The sequence below is a fragment of the Barbus barbus genome (assembly GCF_936440315.1).
Source record: "Barbus barbus genome assembly, chromosome: 2".
Taxonomy (NCBI): Eukaryota; Metazoa; Chordata; class Actinopteri; order Cypriniformes; family Cyprinidae; genus Barbus; species Barbus barbus.
The window spans coordinates 17,593,123-17,614,535 of record NC_136730.1 but is presented as its reverse complement, the minus strand read 5'-3'; the positions used below and the strand labels follow the sequence as shown (position 1 = coordinate 17,614,535).

General features: G+C 36.2%; 2 protein-coding genes across 4 annotated transcripts in view; one reads left to right on the top strand and one right to left on the bottom strand.

Annotated features, from left to right (window-relative positions):
* Positions 1-5,348, bottom strand: part of LOC306843981 (talin-2-like) — a 50,569-nt gene extending 45,221 nt beyond the window's left edge. Inside the window, exon 1 of the mRNA XM_079375763.1 lies at positions 5,245-5,348. The gene's annotated coding sequence lies outside the window, so the exon portion shown is untranslated. The remainder of the gene's footprint in view (positions 1-5,244) is intronic.
* A 4,421-nt stretch (positions 5,349-9,769) lies between these two features.
* The window catches only part of LOC306886940 (intermembrane lipid transfer protein VPS13C-like), a 53,333-nt gene continuing 41,689 nt past the window's right edge, over positions 9,770-21,413 (top strand). For all 3 annotated transcript variants that reach the window (XM_079444330.1, XM_079444328.1, XM_079444329.1), the window contains exons 1-9: positions 9,770-9,997; positions 12,964-13,007; positions 13,378-13,420; positions 14,984-15,079; positions 16,938-17,039; positions 18,316-18,425; positions 18,550-18,609; positions 18,693-18,752; positions 18,859-18,939. In XM_079444330.1, the coding sequence (XP_079300456.1) occupies positions 9,898-9,997; positions 12,964-13,007; positions 13,378-13,420; positions 14,984-15,079; positions 16,938-17,039; positions 18,316-18,425; positions 18,550-18,609; positions 18,693-18,752; positions 18,859-18,939 (696 nt within the window). In that variant the 5' untranslated portion in view covers positions 9,770-9,897. The remainder of the gene's footprint in view (positions 9,998-12,963; positions 13,008-13,377; positions 13,421-14,983; positions 15,080-16,937; positions 17,040-18,315; positions 18,426-18,549; positions 18,610-18,692; positions 18,753-18,858; positions 18,940-21,413) is intronic.

Genomic DNA, 21,413 nt, shown 5'->3' with positions numbered 1-21,413 from the left:
AAATGTATTAGTCTTTACTGTCAGTTTTGATAATTTGCATGGATGCTGAATAAAAGTACTTTTTATTCTGGCTAAATAAAAGCATTCCTTTATTAAAAAAAAAAAAACTGAAACCAAATGTCTGAATAATGTTTTTTTGAACCAAAGTCAAAAGTGACAAACTAAAAGAATTTATGACGGCTATACGAGGAACTGATAAACTAGTTAGCAGCAAACCACCACACGTTTGTCAGCTGGTTCTGGATAAGATCGATTACATATCTATTAAAATATTAATTAAATATGTGAAATGAGTGATATATTGGTTAAGCAACCTCAATAATTAAAGCGATAGTCCACCCAAAAATTAAAATTATGTCATTTATTCACTTTCATGATGAGAATTTGTTTGTTCTCTGGAACTGTATTTTTATTTCAGTATATTAATGTTATTAAAAGTATTTTTTTTTCTCTCTATACAACAGAAGTGAGTGGGCTCCAAAGTTGTGTTCTTCACAATATCTTGTTTCATGTTCCACAGAAGAAACAAAGTTACACAGGTTTGGAATGATATTAGGGTGAGTAATTGACAGAATTTTCATTTTTTAGTGAACTATTGCTGATAAAGACACAAATTTGAGTTTAAGGCAAAAATGTCAATCGTAATAATTGGTTCTTATCACAGAAGTAACCAAGGTTCTAAATGTAGAGGGTTTTGGTGAGGTCACAGCTCAACCAAACCTAAAGCTTTCCTAAAACTATGAAGCCAAATTAAACAATTAGGCATTTTCACTCAAGATGAAGGTGCAGATAAGAGTGAGTGGCAAAACAAGTAAAGCAGAGTTCAAAAGGAGAGAATGATGACAGATGTAGTGTTTTATCAGTTGCTGTTGGCAGTCGTGTTCAGAACTCTCTGGAGCTAAAGGATGTGACACCGCATACCCAACGACACCCCTGCTAATTATAACCGCCGCATTTGAAGAGGAGTTGCAGTCAAACTTCCACCTAGTTTACTCAAAATTTAAATTCTGTCATCATTTACTCACTCATGTTGTTCCAAACCTTTCTGACTTTATTGCTTCCGTGCAACACTGAGTTTAGCAGAATGTTAAAATTTTAGCAGAATTTTCGGTAGATTAGCTTCATTCTGTTCAGAAGACTTGTAAATACATAGACAAATAAATACTAAAGTGTTTTTTTTTTGTGTGTTATTTTGGAGCCTGACAGCCCGTTCATTTAGTGTGAACATTCTGCTAAGCTTTCTTATTCTGTGTACAATGTAAGACAGAAAATCAATGTAAGACAGAAAATCAAACAGGTTTGAAATGACATGAGGGCTTGTAAAAGATCTAATTGCGAAATCATACATTTGTGTAACAATGTGGCACGCAACATGCCAAGTAATTTTAAATCTTTACATTGACTCAAAGTTTTCAGTAGTTCTCTGAAATGTAGAATGGAAACTTCTGCACTTGCCCAAGATGGAACTAGAATTGGGCAGAACATGCAGGTGTGCTAAGACTCATTTGTGCACTCACATACATCTGTAAACTTGCTACCATTCATGTTCAGCAATAAATAAACAAACAAACAAACAAAAAGCCCTTCAAAATACCAAGACTGCTGGTGGTCTAAATTTACTAAGGCATGCAGTATATGCACTTGAAACATGCCTTATACATACACCACAGTTCAAAAGTTTGGGACCAGTAAGACTTTTAAAATACTTTTATTCAAAATGGATGCATTACTCTGATCAAATGTGACAGTAAAGACATACAATGTTACAGAAGATTTCTGTTTCAAGTAAGTGCTATTCTTTTGAACTATTCACCAAAGAAGCCTAAAAAACAATTCCCACAAAAACATTAATCAGCACAACTGGTTTCAACAATGGTAATAGTAAGAAATGTTTCTTGAGCATCATGTAAATGATTTCTAAAGGATTGCGACACTGAAAACTGGAGTAATGGCTGCTGAAAATTCAGCTTTGTTGTCCCAGGAAAAAATTATATTATAAAATATACTACAAAAGAAAACACTTATTTTAAATTATAATAATGTTTCACAATATTACTTTTGAACAGTGTAAGTGTTAACAATTAGTGTCAATTAGCCATGAAAAAACATTCTTCTCAAATCAAAGCAAGCATGCACATTCATAAGCTTTGTTGGCTGGCATATAGCTTGGTAAAAAAAAAAAAAAAAAAAACTTTTTGTGTATATATATATATATATATATATATATATATATACACATATAAATTAAGTGCACGATCAGACAGACCTCATTTCTCATGCAATATTGTTCAGAGGAGCAACAGGCTTATCTGAATCCCAAGTGCCTGGCAAAATAAACAAAAAGGACTTTTCATGATAAGGGACCATTCATAATTTAAAGAAAAGAGACTGTTTGAGGTTCCATTATAAAAGAGCACGCTTTACTCACGAGTCTCATTTGACATATCTCTAATTCTCTCTATAGAAACCAACTGATCCATAGCATTAAGGGAACTCATTTCTTTATTTACAGTCACGTTTGGTTTGGAGAAAATTCACATTTACACTCGCCTGGTTCTGGCCTTGCAAAATTAAATGGTATTTTAACAAAGAATATATGGGACATTGTTGGAGTGAAGACAGGGCCAAGTGATGAGTTGCTAGCAGCAAGTCAATGAGCTTGTTCACCTATACAGTGTAAACATGCTGAGAATCAGGAACCTTGCCAATAAGGTATGACCCATGGGCAAGCTACCAATAAAAGTGACAGCTGTGATAAAAAGCAGCTGCAGTTTGTCAAAAGGACAGCAGATAGTACTCTACTTGATCCCTTTTCCTAAGCTACTGGATTCATCAGCATCAGCAGTCCATCAGCCCATAAACAGTAAGCAGACCTGTCTGTCTCCAAGTCACTGAATGCTGTGAGACGAACTTAAAGGGTTAGTTCACCCAAAATGAAAATTCTGTCATTAATTACTCACCCTCATGTCATTCCAAACCCACAACACCTTCGTTCATCTTCGGAACACATATTAAGATATTTTTGATGAAATTGCAGAGCTATTTGACCCTCCCATAGACAGCAATGCAACTGATATGTTCCCAGGTCCAGAAACATAGTAAATACATCGGTAAAACAGTCCATGTGACATCAGTGGCTCAACTTCAGTTTTGTGACGCTACGAGAACTTTTTTTTTGCGCAAAGAAAACAAAAACAACAAATTTACTCAACCATTCTTCTCCACCGAGTTACTCTCTAAAATGGTAGACGACGTATCACAACGCATACGCACGCTTTCCCCCAAGCATAAACAATGCTTAATACACAGATTACGTTCATGCGGGCATAATTTTGTCTATGGAGGGCCAGATAGCTCTCCGATTTCATCCAACAGCTTTTTTTTTTGTGTGTGTTCCGAAGATGATGAAGGTCTTACGGGTTTGGAACGACATGACGGTGAGTAATTAATGACAGAATTTTCATTTTGGGGTGAACTAACCCTTTAAGACTTTAAAAGCAAAGTAGGTCTACAGTGCTAATAAAAGGTAAAAGTACAAGAATAAAACACACAGTTTGTTCTCAATGAGAGATTACAAGTGCTTAGTGAGGAGGATGAGTTATACTGACCCATAAAAGTGCTTAATCTTTAGAATGTGCTGATAAATGAACCTTGATGTAAGAGAAACATTCTTTACCTGAATCTCACTAAAACAAGAAAAAAAGTTTCTTGACACTGACAAACAAGATGAAGCTGAAGAAAAATTCCAATGCATTTCAATGTACAGTGGCATATTTTCAGAAAAAAAGTTACAAAACAGATGATTAATCTACACTGAGAAGCTCTCATAAAAAGCCCACATTTATCCACTATGTTAAAGGAAATTAATGAAAGCTTGTCATAAGGTCATTTTTCAGTTTTTAAATTGGCAAAAGAATAACAAAGAATAAAAAACAAAAGTAGCATAATGTTGAGACATGTGGTAACACTATATGGGGTAAGCCGTCAAAATGGAAATCTTCCAAAAAACACAAAAATCTATAACTTTAGTTATAGCTAATTTAAGCAGTAAAAAGCATCTCATGAAATAAGTAATACATAAGCTTATTGTCATTATAAAATATACAAGTTTTGTTCAGTAAGAAACTGTAGTCACTACAGGTAGTAACTCCTACTGCTTGACTTTGTTTTCAAAATCAACAAACACAGGCTTATGTTTGATAAACTAGAAACATATACAATTTAGCAAGTACATTATGTAAAAAGGGGAGTAGCTAATGTAATCAAAGACAAGCAAAACATCCGAAGAACAATGAAGAATCCACAAGTATAAATTTCCAAAGCTCTGAGGGGATGTTTAAATGTGATGACACAGAGGGGTGTGGCGTCAGCATGGGCTCCATGTGTCTGGACCATCACAAAAGCATTTTATCCCACTGTTGCGGCTGAATGTGGGTAGTTGTTTTAAGAGTGATGTAAAGGTTTAAACAATGTCAGAGACTGTGCGAGAATGGAAAGGTTATGGTAATGCGGATTGAGAGAGAAATGCCTGGAAATAATACGTTAAGATTCATTCCTTGAGCCTATGATTATTGTTGCGATTTAAAAACACTGCAAGAATTCTTCTGAAGAAGCTCATTTCTGCTCTAAAAACCATGCTTGTAAAATATTAAATGAACTGATTAATGGCAAAGTTTTATCAAACACAGAATGCGCTGAATATGGCGGTCTCTAGTTGCAATCCACAAAAGTTAAGCATCGTTTATTGAGAAAAACAATACAAGACTTGCCAAGTTTGAAATCTCAAATAAATAAATAAAATATATATTTTTACGTAACCATTTTTATTTCATCCATAGCCCCCTATGTCTCGTGAAAAACGAGAGCGAACACAACCCACCAAACACGAGCATTTGTCTTAATGCAAATATCAGTCATCATCCGTCTTTCTGCATCTCAGAGACAAACGTTTAAGTAGTAAAACTTACCAATTACAATGCAGATACCCACAGTGTTCCCATCGATTAATGTGCGCGTGAATTAATTCTCCTCATAAGCAACTGGTGAAGCATGCAGATGCGATATAAGGCTCTGTCCAGCACACACTGCTTATTTCCACGCACCTCTAAATCCCAATCCATTCAAACACTGCATGTGAGATCGGTCTTGCCGTATTAATACATAACACATTAAAACACACAGCGATCGCGGATATTTCTGTGCATAATTCGCCGAGCACTGAAATCTGAGCACACTGGATCTTACCGGTGAGTTTGTTTACCGCAGTTTCATTGCAAGCTCGCAGCCGCTCGATGCACAGTAAACTACGGTCTTGTCCTGCCTCTTTGGAGTAAATCCCTTCTCGACTTACGGAATTTACCGAGCCGAGCCGATCACTAATGGTGGGACTAGAGGAAATGCGTCATGCAGACCGGAATTCAGGGGAATGTAGTCCTGGTGAGTAGTCGGCATCTGCTGTGTATTAGTCAGTTTTTTAAATGGTAAATTTGTATTACATTATTTACAATATTTATTCGCATTATTTACCAGCAATTATTTACTGACATAATAATTATATAATAATACAACAGACAGACACACACAAGCTCTTTGTTTTATGAGAATCTATTGACATAGCGATTTCTGTACAAACTTTACATTCTGTCCCCTAACCCTTAATACTTACATAACATATTCGGCATTTTACATTTCAATCAATCAATCAATCATGATTTATATACTGTTTTCTTCAATGGAAACGATTTTTTTCTGATTTTAATTTTCTTTCTCTGGATATGTGGTCCCTATAAGGTATACTTTTACCTTATTTACCCCTAAAAGATGCATACAAGTACCTTAACCTGTTAACTGTCGGTTCCACTTTTTGAGTATAGGCCTGAAAATGACATTTCCAACTTAAATTGTTATAAATTTAGAAAACAATTATAAAACGTATATTACAAAAAAGTTATGGAAGTTTTAGTTTATGGAAATATAAAATATATATTTTACAAAACATGTTTTACTCTAAAACTGCTAGAAAAAAAAATCTGAAGAAGTTGTATTCCAAATTTGAGGTTGATATCTCAAAAAATGAGCTTTCAGTGAAATTTAGTTTGGGCGTAGTACCAGGCTTTTCCACTAGATGACCATCAAACCCCATTAGTAACCATATATGGGTGGCTCCATTTCCATATACAGTGGCATGCGAAAGTTTGGGAACCCCTTGCAGAATCTGTGAAAATGTGGATAATTTTACCAAAATAAGAGAGATCATACAAAATACATGTTATTTTTTATTTAGTACTGTCCTGAGTAAGATATTTTCCATAAAAGATGTTTACATATAGTCCACAAGACAAAAAATAGCTGAAATTATTAAAATAACCACATTCAAAAGTTTGGGAACCCTTGGTTCTTAATACTGTGTGTGGTTACCTGGATGATCTACGACTGTTTTTTTGTTTTGTGATGGTTGTTCATGAGTCCCTTGTTTGTTCTGAACAGTTAAACTGAGCACTGTTCTTCAGAAAAATCCTCCAGGTCCTGCAGAATCTTCAGTTTTCCAGCATCTTTTGCATATTTGAACCCTTTCCAGCAGTGACTGTATGATTTTGAGATCCACCTTTTCACACTGAGGATGATTGAGGGACTCAAACACAACAATTAAAAAAGGTTCAAACATTCACTGATGCTCCTGAAGGAAACACGATGCATTAAGAGCCGGGGGTGAAAACTTTTTGAATTTGAAGATCAAGGTAAATTGTACTTCATTTGTCTTCCAGGAAACATGCAAGTAGCTTCTGTTGCTTCCGAAGGGCAGAACTAAATGGAAAAATATGATATTTCAACAAAATAAGAAAAATTTGGACATCTTCATCCAGTTCAAAAGTTTTCACCCCCCGGCTCTTAATGCATCGTGTTTCCTTCTGGAGCATCACAGATTCTGCAAGGGGCAGCAAGACATGCAACAAGAACCCTGGATGTATGTTATAGTTCATGCTGCATCAAAAATTGAGAACCTATTGTTTTTTCTTTATATTCGAAACACTTTTAGACCTTTTTTCTCAAAAAATAGAATGAATGTTATCTTTTGAACGCTTGACATGAACATGAATGGCTGATTTTTCATGATTTTATATATGTATCACTATTTCAAAGTAAAGGTCAGTTCTCGCTCTCTGAGTCTGATGAGTACTCTTCTTACAAATTAATAAATTACGGTTGCTCTGTAAAATATTTCAAAAATCAGTCACCAAATATGACAACTAGAGTCTTTAAACTTTCAAACGATATATAGTTTGTCAAGATTGCTTTAGGTTCAGACTAAGATATTACTGTTTGATGGCAAGTGGGCCCGTGACAGTTAACAGGTTAAAGGTATATACAGTACCTAAAGAGTACAGATATCAGTGCATTGTCCAATGGGTACCGCCCCAGTAATAGATTTGGTACCTTTTTTTCTGAGAGTGTAGGAATACCTGCACCACAAACACCACACATTTTTATAGATATAAACATTAGCTTGGCAACTTAAAAACAATTCTGCTAATCATTTTATTATTTGATAAATACTTAGTTAAATTACAAGTACAAATACAATTGTAACACCACACTTCCAGCATCACAGAGAAAAATATGAACTGTTTTTATGTGCAGTTGTAAATTACCTTCCCAGTTTTAGGGGATCTAGCCTCAAGCTTGACTGAAGTCATGGATTGTGCGGTCAGGCACCTGGAATGTATTATAGATGTGTTGACCCAACAAAGCTCAAGCAGGGGTGAGTCCACAACAGCATTCCACAAATTCTATTGAGAACACCTCTCCTGTCCTAAAAACTCCTCTCTATCACCCTCATGAAATATGTGGCTCTCACATTGTATTTTGACAATGTATTACCATGAGCCTTGTAACCTTGAAAGCATTTCTGATGATATTCATTGACACAAAATGTACTTTGATTTTCAGACCAATAGCTTTTTTTCTATAAGTGCCTAAATGCTGCTCTCTATGGATTAAAGCGGGGTATTACAGCTTGGTCAGGGTTATTGTTTGTTTTATTTTGATGTTATGTTACCATAGGTTCAAGATGTAGCTCCTTCATGCTGTTATTCTACACTATTATATGGGCATAAAGTCTAAAATTATGACTAGGTAGAGAACAGGTCTATGGCCCCATACACCATAGTATGATAATCACTTAATTTTGTATGATTATGACTCAATAGGTGTAGTAGAAATTATGAACAAACCAAAACAAATTTTCCTCATAAATTATATTCCATTCCATCCTAATGGAGCTGTGGCACTGTTTTGTAGGAAATTAGCTCATCGGGCGACTTTACCTGCCTTTACTTACCTTTTGTTTAAAATATCTGTTAAAAATTGACCCAAATGAATGTCCAAACCTGTTGAAACTAGTCAGCCATTAATTTTATTGACATGTATTTTAGAACCAAAACTTAAAGTAAGTTTCCATGAAAATGTTCAAACTAAACTGATTTAGTTTAGTGTTTTTCAAAGTTGACAGTAAAAGCTCCTAAAGCCATTCACCCGTAGATGGGGCTGTTGCTCTTATCTTTCCCTTGAATAATTAAACGCCAGCTGTCATTTCCATAATAATGAACTTAGTGGTGGGGGAGAATAGGGTGGATTTGTCATTTAAAGCCCCAGCCAGATTCTTTTCTTTATAATATACATGTGGCTAAAAATAACAACAACACACCAACAAAGCAAAACAGTGGAGAACACACACATTAACATTACATATAAGCATGAGAAAGTTTTTCATCATCAAATAGATTTATTTCATGCACTGTTTGCAGCATCCTGCATATTACATTTTTTTGTAACAATAGGAATAGTTATTCAATTGTTTATTAGTTTGACGATTAACTATTTACATCTATTATAACAGTTTGTGGCTAAAATATATTTTGTCATTGAGCATCAGTGCATGCAATATGGATACTATACCAAGTCTGGAAGTGTGTCTACAGACAACAGCAGCTTATATTTTTCAGTATCTGATTACAGGCTTCAGGTTCTAGACAACATGTTTGGGTTTAAAACATTCAGCACAAAGACAATAAGCCACGTGTTCAAACATCACAAGATCAACTTGCAACCAGATTCCCCGGGGACCACGTGGACCAATCTTTCTGAAGAGCTTGGGAACTTGTCCCTGCAGGAAAACAACAACCAGGGGACAAAGGAGAGAGTGTGATGGATGCATCTGAGGTGGGAAAATGCATTTGCAGTCACAGTCAGGCCCATTAAACATTATTTCAGCTAACAAATTAACTGTGTCAAGTATTTCCTATTGATTCAACATTTATCATGTGAACGGTTTATTGTGATTGGCTGTTCTGTGTCGGGGTCCAGGGTTGCTGGGCAAGGGGGCGGTGCCAGTGATGCAGTCTAGCACTGAAGGCTAAAGAGAGTTTGTTCTAAGTGCGTGCATGTTAATAAAGTTGAGTTCATCGAGTGGTCTGTTCCGTGTATCATAACAATCAGCAAATGAAAATTGTTAATGATTAATCCATAGCTTTTTTCCAGAGAATATATTTACATTTTGTTAGGCTAAATTGTATAATGTGGTTATCCTAAAGTGACAAATTAAAGTAAACAGTAATTTTATATCTTGCACATAAATAAATAAATGAATCTTCTCAAGGCGTTTCTCATTTGGTAAACAAATGAACATCAGCCACCTCAGTACACTTTCAATTTGCGATCCATGTTCTTGTATTAACTATCCTTCCTGTTTCGCCACAGCGACTCCTGATCCAGACAGTGTTAGAGGATCACCGAACGAGTCGATCTCGCTGTATACGCCTGTCATCCAGGGGAGGGAAGGCACCTTATCAAATGCGTATTGTGGCATTTTAGCGCGTTATCTGTCGTTCTCGACTCACCATGGTGTTCGAGTCTTTAGTGAGTGATCTCTTGAACAGGTTCATAGGAGATTATGTGGAAAACCTGGATAAGTCGCAGCTCAAGATTGGCATATGGGGAGGTAAGCGTTTATTCGTCAAAACTGTCAGTCTAACGTTACATTAGTGCAAAGAAACGCTTGTTTTCTGCTCTGGATTGTTGCCTGTTGCGAAACGTTCTTTATCGATATGCAGTGCAAGCTAGATGTTAATTTCCTGCAGTCTCCATTGATGTCTCTCGTGCTGGATTGGGTTCTGCTCTGTAAGACTGGCAGTCTGTCAAGGTGCTTGTCCCAAGGAGTCGTTCGGAGGCGATGAAAACACCTATTGTTTTTACTGTTTACTTTCATTATTTTTAGGGTTTATTGTGTAAAAGGATTTCAGTCATCATCATTACATTTCCGTTTACATAAATATTACATGAGACGGTTGTCTTATAGATAAGACACAGAAAATGGTTCTCAGCGATTATCTGAGCAGATGAATGGACAGTCAGTATTGCAAACACTGCTGTTTGCTCAGTTTTGTTGAATTTGTGCAAGTAAAGCTCAAGGTGAAGTGGACCACACCTTCATAGATGATGATAATAATAATAAGTTTAATCATGGCATTAATTTTCCTAAAAACATTTAAGTGCTGCACTAACTCTTTATGTCATACATTGAAAATGTCTTGGAAAAGTTAAATTCCACATATATGTTTGGAAAAACCTGGGGCACTATATTACTATACTATTACTCCTATCATCACTAATGACTCCGTTTTAGAGTTAAAGTATGTAAACTTTTTTTTTTTTTACATACTTTTACATTGTGTAAACTGTTTACATTACAAAATTATTGGTCATACACAAACACTGATGGGAACATGACCCTTTCATTCTCTTTGTGGTCAATATGTTATAATGTTTGCAGGTTTATATGCAAATATTTGTGTTCACTCAGTTAATGTTAGTATAAGTAAGGCTTTGAAAGGAGTCATTTATCAAATGACTGTCATTCTGTTGTGTCGTTATAGTTAACCAGGATGTGTCAAGGCCGGAACAGCTCCAACTAGATTCTTTCAGATAAATTCCAAGGATAGTTTGAAGCCACGTTCATTAGAACCATAAGAAACCTATGGTGGCATGAAAACAAAAAGTTACCTAATCTGTTTTCTAAATGTATGTCATAGATCCTACTGTGAACAAGTCATCAGTTTATATGTTTCATATACATTTTTTTTTCACCTCATAATTTTTTATCAAAATGTCATCCTCCGGTGAAAATGGCAGGCTTTTCTCTAGTAATGTATGCTGGACTGCTTAAACCCTGCCTCTGCAAGCGCACATTCATCTGCCTCAGTTTTTAAGTCCACATCTCAAAATTCAACCGACAGCCGATGCATAGAACCAAGTCCCTGCCCTTCAATTTTATTTTTTGATAATCTGTTACACTTGGATTTATGCCATAATACAGATCTCTCACCACTTTCGTTTCATTGCAAAAATGGTCATCTGTTGTTTAAAATGAGAGAAGGAGAAGAGCAAGCTTTCATAGGTGTGACAGACTCCATAGGGGTTTAGACAATCCTTGGCCAAATCAGCATGGGTGCCCTCTTATTCTGTCAGCATGCAGTTTGATATGGTGACATCTTTATCTCAGCATAAGATAGGCTGCTCTGGTTGACATTTATTTCTTTTCTGTGATGCCAGTCCAACTATCGTCAGTGTCAAAAATGGCCAGTCATATCAGGATGCAATTGTTTATGCATTCATAGTAGCTTTTCTTTTCTGTGATGCTTTCAAAGTTTAAGATGTTTACATGGATGGCTGTGAGAGAGAGACTACATAATACATATACAATCTGCTATATACAGTGGTGTGAAAAAGTGATTTTTAATTTTTTTGCATGTTTGTCACACTTTAATGTTTCAGATCGTCAAACAAATTTAAATATTAATCAAAGATAACAAGTAAACACAACATGCAGTTGTTGAATGAGGTTTTTTATTATGAAGGGAAAACAAAATCCAAACCCACATGGCCCTGTGTGAAAAAGTGCTTGCCCCCTAAACCTAATAAGTGGTGTGTGGCCAAGTATGGTGAACCATACTCGGAATTTGTGCTCTGCATTTAACCCATCCAAGTGTACACACAGTAGTGAACATACACCCGGAGCAGTGGGCGCCCAGGGAGCAGTTGGGGGTTCAGTGCCTTGCTCAAGGGTCTCACCTCAGTCGTGGTATTGAGGATGGAGAGAGTGTTGTTTATTCATTCCCCCACCTACAATTCCTGCCGGACCTGAGACTCGAACCCACGACCTTCAGGTTACAAGTCCAACTCTCTATCCATTAGACTGCCCCTATCGGATTGTAGGTGGGGGGAGTGAATGTCCAGCGCTCTCTCCACCCTCAATACCACGACTGAGGTGCCCTTGAGCAAGGCACCGAACCCCCAACTGCTCCCCGGGCGCTGCAGCATAAATGGCTGCCCACTGCTCCGGGTGTGTGTTCACAGTGTGTGTTCACTGCTGTGTGTGTGCACGTTGGATGGGTTAAATGCAGAGCACGAATTCCGAGTATGGGTCACCATACTTGGCTGAATGCCACTTCACAGAAGCAACAACTGCAATCAAGCGTTTGCGATAACTTGCAATGAGTCTGTTACAGCGCTGTGGAGGAATTTTGACCCACTCATCTTGGCAGAATTGTTGTAATTCAGCCACATTGGAGGGTTTTTGAGCATGAACCGCCTTTTTAAGGTCATGCCACAGCATCTCAATAGGATTCAGGTCAAACACTTTTTCACACAGAGCCATGTGGGTTTGGATTTTGTTTTCCCTTCATAAAAAAACCCTTCATTTAAAAACTGCATGTTGTGTTTACTTGTTATCTTTGATTAATATTTAAATTTGTTTGATGATCTGAAACATTAAATTGTGATAAACATGCAATAAAATTAAAAATCAGGAAGGGGGCCAACACTTTTTCACACCACTGTACGTTATGTAGCATGGATGAGATAAAATGTACAAAACAGTCTTTTTTTTATTTATTTTTTTTTTTTTAGGAAACGTGGTGTTGGAAAATCTGAGAGTGAAAGAAAATGCTTTGGTAAGTATGGTTAATTACACTTTATCTATTATTTTAATATAGATTTGTATTGTTATTAACATGATGGCATGCTGCTAAATGTAGAATATAGTAAAAAAAATAAAAAATAAAACACACACTAAAAGAACCATATTTATCTTGATAAGAGAGAGTGCGTGTCTGTGTATGCAACACTGTGGTTAGGAGCAGACACTAAAGCATGTGCTAAATCAAGAGTGTGCTAAAACAATGAGATTTGCTGATGTTACCACAACTAAATCGTAATAAATAGAGTTTTACTATGTATATGTGCACAAAATGGGAATTCTTATATTGAATTCTTGAAATCTGCATATCAAACCCATTTTACCAACTTATTGTTATTCTTTAGAGCGAGTTTGATGTCCCTTTCAAAGTGAAAGCTGGTCAGATTGGTGAGTATCCAAATTTCACTTTATCAGGAAAGTTATGCTGCAGGGAGCTGTAGCATGTGTACTGCCATGAAAAAGTGTGAAATGTGGTGTTCTCTAATATTCTGGCTTGTGTGTTGATAACTTGTAACCAAGGAGACTGAAATAGAAAAAAGTTTGAGTGTGCAGTTTGATGAATTGCACTTCCTATTTTTATGCTGACTGTGAAAGTGATTTTATGTTTGTTTGGAGAGATCACACTCCAAATGTAATAAAGACATCTGAGCTGTAGTAAATCTTGTTGTAATATGAATTTTAAAACAGTAAATTGAAGTTTGTGGTCTATTTTCACAGTTCCCAATTTTTTCTCAATAGATTTGAGGTTGAGTTTAAGTCATTTTTCAACAAATACTTCTATTCATGAATAATCACAAAAGAGCTGGAGGTTAAAAATAGCATAATATTAGGTAGGGTGTGGACGCAATATGACACTGTTATGAAACTTTTTAGGCCTCCTGGACTAGTTAAAATTACTTTGTTAGAATAATCCATTTCAGTAATGTTGTAAAAAAGTTGTTCTGTTTCAGAAATTCAGCAAACATCACAGCACAGAAGTTTTGACAATAAACGGCAGCTTGTTGAAATCAGCTCATGTTATCACATGATCCTGTCAGATGACTTAAAAACATCTGCTGGGCAGTGTGCCAAGATGTCAAGCAGTAAAAAGTAATTGGTTAACAAGGATTGCATGCTAGCCTGAGTAGCACTGTGAAATTCCTTCCATATTTTCTACATTTTACAAAATCTTCATTTAAAGGGGTCATATAATGTTGCTAAAAAGAACGTTATTTTGTGTATTTGGTGTAATGCAATGTGTTTACGCGGTTCGAGGTTCAATAAACATTTACATTTCACTGCTGGTTATACTCTGTATAATTGTGTATGTGATGAATAAAAAAATCTTGAATCTTGAAAACAACAATACTAGACTTCTAGACTTCTTTCATTGTGTATACGTTTGGGCGGTGTTATGTAAATCTTCCCACACCGTGACGTAGATGTGGGGGCGTGTTTAAATGATGCGTGGTAGAGTTTTAACTTCTATAAAGAATATCTCTTTGGGTTTGAGACTTTACAGATCTTATTATTCGCACAAACAGCTTGTAACACTCAAAAGACAAAGTAAAACATGAAATTGCATCATATGACCCCTTTAAAAAATAACCCCTTGTTTTGCTTTATTAAATGTGCTTGATCAAAAGATATTTAGCCAAAAGTTACCCAGTAAACCTCGATCTGTAATGCAACCAATTCCATTTTTTACATTTTATCCACTGTTTTCAAGTTTTGCCCTCATTCTTCAACAAAACTATTTTCCAACAAGTCTGTCTAGCAAGTCAATTTTAACAAGTCTGGCTCGGAATCTGCCTATTCACCGTGTTTGTATTGTACTTCACTAATGTGTGTCCTGTAACTGAGACACATGAAATAGCATAATGCTAATAATTCAGAGGATCTACATTCGTCTGATTCAAGTGCTTTTATCTTTCATATAGTCACACTGAATTGAAAATGTCTGCTTTTAAGGTAAACTGACTCTGAAGATCCCTTGGAAAAACCTGTACAATGAGGCAGTGGTGGCTACGTTAGATGGATTATACCTTCTGGTGGTTCCAGGTGCAAGTGAGTGCTTATAGTTTTTTTGTTTTACTTATTATATTCCCTTAATGCAACATGTTTCTTAATGTGGAAGTTGTTTTTATATCTAGCTTGAAGCACCATGCTATTTATTTCATGGCACTTTACTGCAGTAATTTGTCTGCAAAATGCTTTCATTTATTGTTATAACATCTCTTCTTAAAAATTAATTGCATGATTTATTTATAAGCTAGATGGATTCCTGCCTCTTAACTGAGGGGTGTGTAGTGTCTTGCTTTATACAACATTTCATTAAACAAAGAAAATGTAATTTTCAGTCACAAAATATACTTATAATACATAGTATACGATTTTGATAATTTGTTATAAATAATGCTTTTATTAATTACGGTAATAAAAAGCAGTCAGTGACACTTGCATCATTATCTTAGACCCATTTGAAAGCTATGTGAGGATGTTATATTTTGCCAAGTATTGCAGCAATTATAAATATATTGAATAACTAAATTTCTTTGATACAGTATATATTTTCAGCTTCACTTGGGCTGCTTCAACTAACATTGTCTTTTACATGTTGCAGCTGAGTCTAAGTTATTTTCCTCACCTTACAATGGTAAGCCAGGTGTAGAAGGTGGGTAGCAGGGTGGTGGCTTGGGACCCGGACCGTTAAGCTGCTCTTGTGTGTATCTGAATCTTTGATTATTATGGCAAACTGTATATGTACCTCTGGTTACAATGTTTAATCAAACAAATAGAAGTGTTTATTTGGAGAGCTGTTGATAGCATGTTTTGACAGTGTATCAATCAAGAGTTTTGAGAGTGTTTGTTCAAATTTGGTATTGATCTTGGTAACTTTTTTTTTTTCTATTCTTTTTGGGATCTGCTTTATCTTGTAGACCGATCAATTTTGTATAATGCATGTTCTGTAAGTAAAATGCAGTAAAAAAAATTTAAGCATGAAAGTCTGCTACTTTCTGTCTGTCTCTTGCATTGAAGACAGTCAACTTCTACCTGCCAATCAAAAGTTGTTGCTGTTTTGAGATATACACAAGCCTTTATCTTTCAACATTGCTGAAAGATGTGCTGTAAAGATGGATTGCCTCAGAATCATTTAATATGCCCAGTGTAGTGCAATGTCCTGTAAATTCACTATTATTATTTATAACACTATAAATAGGTGCATAATCTTGAAATATTTCTATTCTAACGTAACACGAGGCTTCATACTTTCTCATGCTTTTATTCTTTAATATTATTAGTATTATGCCCCTTTTTGTATATGTATATATATGTGTGCACTCAAAGCTTCAATACCAAGAAAAACTCATTCTGTGTGCTAGCACACTTGCAAATAAAGCTCTTTCTGATTCTGATGAATAGACTGTATATCTAATGGATTGAATTGCCTCAGAAACTCCAAAGACCCTTTTGATCTCTATAGACCAAAAATAACAAGTGGCAATTTCTTTATATGACATTGTTTGTTTGATCTTCATAACTGTCTCTTTTATTACTCTGGTGAAGAGAGATAAACAGTGGCAGCATATACAATAGCAGGCAGTAAGGTTTTGTTTCTCAAATGGATTGGTCTGAACCGGTCCTTCCTGATAGAGCTTCACTAGTGGATTCCAAATCGGAGGACAAAGGCACAATGAAAATCTTAAGTCTGCTTGAGTGAGCAGCATTAGACTGTAGCTACTTATAAGCCACAGTGCAAACCGTGGGAAATGGTCATTGGAAATTGCTTTTCTGTTATTAAATGGTTGACTGAGCTTGATTCTCCACTGTACATTTATGGGTATGACAAACACAATGTTAATGATATAAATGGTATCTTTGATGTTTGTTTACCTCTAATTGCGTATGTATTGTGTGTTTAAAGCGATTAAGTATGATCCAGTTAAAGAAGAGCGTTACCAGCAGGAGGCCAAACAGAAGGAGCTTCAGCGCATTGAGGAAACCCTGCAGCTGGTTGCACGCAGAGGTGAGGAACCCCTTGTCTGTTTATATGCAAAGGACATACTTTTTTGACCTATAGTACATAGTCAACTTTTGGATTAAAATTTGCCCGTTCTCTTTTTATGCTCTCTGTACAAGTCATATGCAGTTATTGAAAGTATAACTATTAACGGGTGTTCATCATTTCATTTAATCCTATCCAATCATACCATAATCAGTCTGTTTCAACTTCATTCATCGTTATTTTCCTTTATTTGAGTTTGCACATTAAACCTGCATTGTATCAGTTTATTGCCTCAGCCGATGTTGTTTTTGCCTGTTTTAAGATTTAGATAATCTTCTAGCACTAACTTAAAAGGATAGCAATATAATATGGCAAATATTTAAACCTGTAAGAGCACTTTGTCTTTAACAGGGCATATGAAGTGAGTTGCTGCTTGCATGCAGCAATATTAAAGCTCTGTGGAAAAAAACAAAAACAAAGAAACCTTGTTTCAGACCACATAAACTCCCTTATAGTTTTTCAGGGACTTTCTAACCAGCATCCCAAAAGTCCCTATTATTAGGAGCACTTAGTTTAAATATTCGTGCATCCCTACATTAATTCCTATATTCATTCATGTATCAACCCACCCATCCATCCACATACCAAACCATCCATCCATCCTTCTGTCCATCCATTCAGATTTCTATCCCTAACAGCTGTGTGTGTTTGCTTTGTGCTGCACCTGATGGACGGCAGGCTCTCAGGCTGGAGAGTTTGTGTTTAATCTCGAGAGTTATGTGTATAAGAATCCACCACTGGGTATGTACAACCCATTCCTATAGCAGGCTAGTCATACGCCCATCTCAAAGAGCCTTTTTTTTTTTTTTACAGTGTGCATTGAGGGTTTATATGTGTAGACTTTTTTTTTTTTTTTTTTCTTCCCCACTACTTGGTGTGATTTGGTGCAGTTCTATGTTTGTTTAATCCAAGTGCGTGTGTTTATTGCTGCACTAGTTCTTTTCTACCTCACCAACTTTTCTCTTTCTCCAAATGCTGCGCTCGGTAAGACAAAGGACGTAAGCTTAAAAAGCATAAAAAACCCTTTAGGAGATCTAAAAAGTATGAACACAAAGCAGGTGGGTGGCCCAGGCGACTGTGAACGTGGCAAATATGAGCAAATCATTTCAATAGCTTTATTCTGTTTGTTGGACTAAATATGTTTGCATAAGAATTAGATTGTACAAGGCATTAGAATGACAAATCGGATGGAGTTATGATAAACTCTTTGTGTTTACTAAATAATTTTTAATTTCAGAGAAGCCCCAGGAAGAAAAGAAAGACACATTTGGTGAGAAACTGGCTACACAAGTTATCAAAAACCTCCAGGTCAAAATCACCAGCATTCACATCAGATATGAGGATGATGTAAGTGTTGACTCTCCATAAACTTCAGCTCATGAGTTATGTGTATTTCTGAACCTACGTGTTGCATATTAATGAAGATTTGTGTAATTAGATGATATGTTTTCATTTTCTGTCTGTGCTTTAGGTGTCAGATCCTCAAAGACCTCTTGCTATGGGCATGACTCTTTCAGAACTCAGTCTACAGGTGCTCTTTCAAAACTTGCAGTTACGATTAATATGAAAAATGAGCAGTTCTTATTTGCATGCTCTGGTTTTTCTCTCTTATAGACAACAGATGAGAATTGGAAGCTTTGCATTCTGAATGAAGCAGCCAAGATCATCTACAAGGTAAACCACCAGAGAATATGTCTTATTTTCCATAATAATAACAAGATCTCATAGTACAGCTGTGGTTGTGTGACTAACGTGTGTCTGTATGTATCCTCTACATAAGCTGGGCCGCCTGGAGTGTTTTTGTGCCTATTGGAACGTGAACAGTCCAATCTTCTACAAAGGCTCATGGGAGGAAATAGTGGTAATGTGTGGAGCTCTAAAGTGTTGTTTAATTGAGATTTTCATACTATTGAAGACTACTATTGTCCTCAGGCACTGTAAATGGTGCACCATATAAAAAAGTAAAAAAATTGATCTGTCATCATTTACTCACCTTCACGTTGTTTCAAACCAATAAGACTTTTGTTCATCTTCGACACAAATGAAGTGATTTTTTAATGATAGATTTCTGTGTCTCTGAGGTCCATTACACAAAAAATATAATGCTTCATAAAGACGTGGTAAAAGTAATCTACAGTGCCTTGCGAAAGTATTCATACCCCTTAATTTCTTTCACATTTTATGTTGCTGCTTTATGTTAAACTGCTTTAAATTACTTTTTTCCACATCAATCTACACTCCATACACCATACTGACAAAGCAAAAACTGAATTTTCACAACGTCGCAAATTTATTAAACATAAAAAACTGGAATAAATACATTGTATAAGTATTCATACCCTTAACTCAGTACTTAGCTGAAGCACCTTTACAGCCTCAATTCTTTTTAAGTATGATACGACAAGCTTTGCTCATCAGCATTTGGCAATTATCTGCCATTTTTCACCTCACCTCTTCACGTCTCAAGGTTGGATGGGGCAGATACACATTTTCTGGTTTCTCCAGAAATATTTAACTGGGTATAATCCCAGGCTGTGGTGGGCCACTCAAGGACATTGACAGCGTTATCTATAAGCCACTCTTGCTGTGTGCTTAGGGTCATTGTCCTGTTGGAAGGGGAACCTTCTACCCAGTCTGAAGTGCTGAGTGCTCTGGACTGGCTTTTTATTAAGGCTTTTATCTCAATAGTTTGGTGCATTGAGCTTTTCTTCTACTCTGACGAGTCCCGCAGTCCCTGCCACTGAAAAACAGCCCTACAGCATGAGGCTCCTACCAGCAAACTTTACGTTTGGGATGGTACTCTGCAGGTGATGAGCAGTGCCTGGTTTCCTTCAAACATGATGCTTAGAATTGAGGTTCATCAGACCAGAGAATCTTGTTTCTCACAGTCTAAGGGTCCTTTAGGTGCTTTAGGTGTGTCTTCACTAGGGGTGTGCGATATGACGATTTTTGATCGTGGACGATAAAAATGTCTCCACGATCTGCTTTTGAAGAAATATCGTAGTATCGTGCTCCAGCGCACATTGTCAAATACAGTTCTGGCGCCGCCGTCTCTATATACTGTACAACATTACATACAGCAGTAGAGTTACTCAGACAGGACACTGCACTTATTCGCGATCGCAAAAGTACATTATTTGCATACAAGCCTTGCTGGTTAAATGTTTAATTCGCGCGCTGGTCTGACGTGCGCTTGTTCTGAGCACATACACCTGAAGCACGCGCACTAAAACGCCTGTCTAACAGCGCCTGATTACTCAACTAAGTTATATTTTGCGCTAATACTGTCAAAACACACAAGGTTTACATACAGACTGAGTTGGTTATCTCTAAAATGAAAGTAAATAGTTAAGAGAGAAACGGATGCGTGCCTGTACTGTATATTAGATGCGTGCAGCTCTTAAAGGGACAGGACACTAAACGTGCTGTCGACTGTCATTAAAGGGATAGTTCACCCTAAAATTTAATTTCTGTCATTATTTACTCAGTGGAAAACCAAACAGTTGCTGGTCCACATTGACTTTGATAGTAGGAAAGAAAAATCCTATGGAAGTCACTGAGGACCAGCAACTGTTTGGTTTTCCACCTTCTTCAAAATAGCATTTATAAATGTTCAGCAGAAGAAAGAAACTCATTCCGGTTTAAAACAACTTTTGAGTAAATGATGGTATAAAAATAAAACATTATGACAGAATTGACAGACAGATGACAGAATATTAATTTGTGGGGGAACTATTCATTTAACGTTAACAAAACAACAAAACGCAAAAGAGAAAAATCACTCACTATTCTTGACTGAAAAACTTTAATACAGTTGCTTTAGGAATCAGTCTATCTAGTGTTTTATTTTTATATTTGTTCATTCAATTTCATTGAATGCTCTGCTAAATACACCTATTGTACCAGGAAATAAAGCACTGTTTGTTTTATTTGTATATTATGTGTATTTGTAATGTGTATCTTTGTTCTTATTTTTTAATAAGAAAAATAAAATAATGACAAAGATTTTTTATCTTCACCCACTTTGGCCTAAATATCTGCCATGCATCTTTGTCTTTCTAGTTTGGCTGTAATGCTCAGACAACTTGTAAAACCAAAATAATAAAACTAACAAAGAATCGGGATAAAAATCGTGAATCGTGATATTTCTATAAAAAATCGTGATATGATATTTTTCCCATATCGCCCACCCCTAGTCTTCACTAAGGAGAGGATTGAGTTTGGCCACTCTGCCATAAAGCCCAGATCGATGGAGTGTTGCAGTGATGTTTGTCCTTCTGTAGGTTTCTCCCATCTGCATATATGATCATGGAGCTCAACTAGAGTGACCATCAG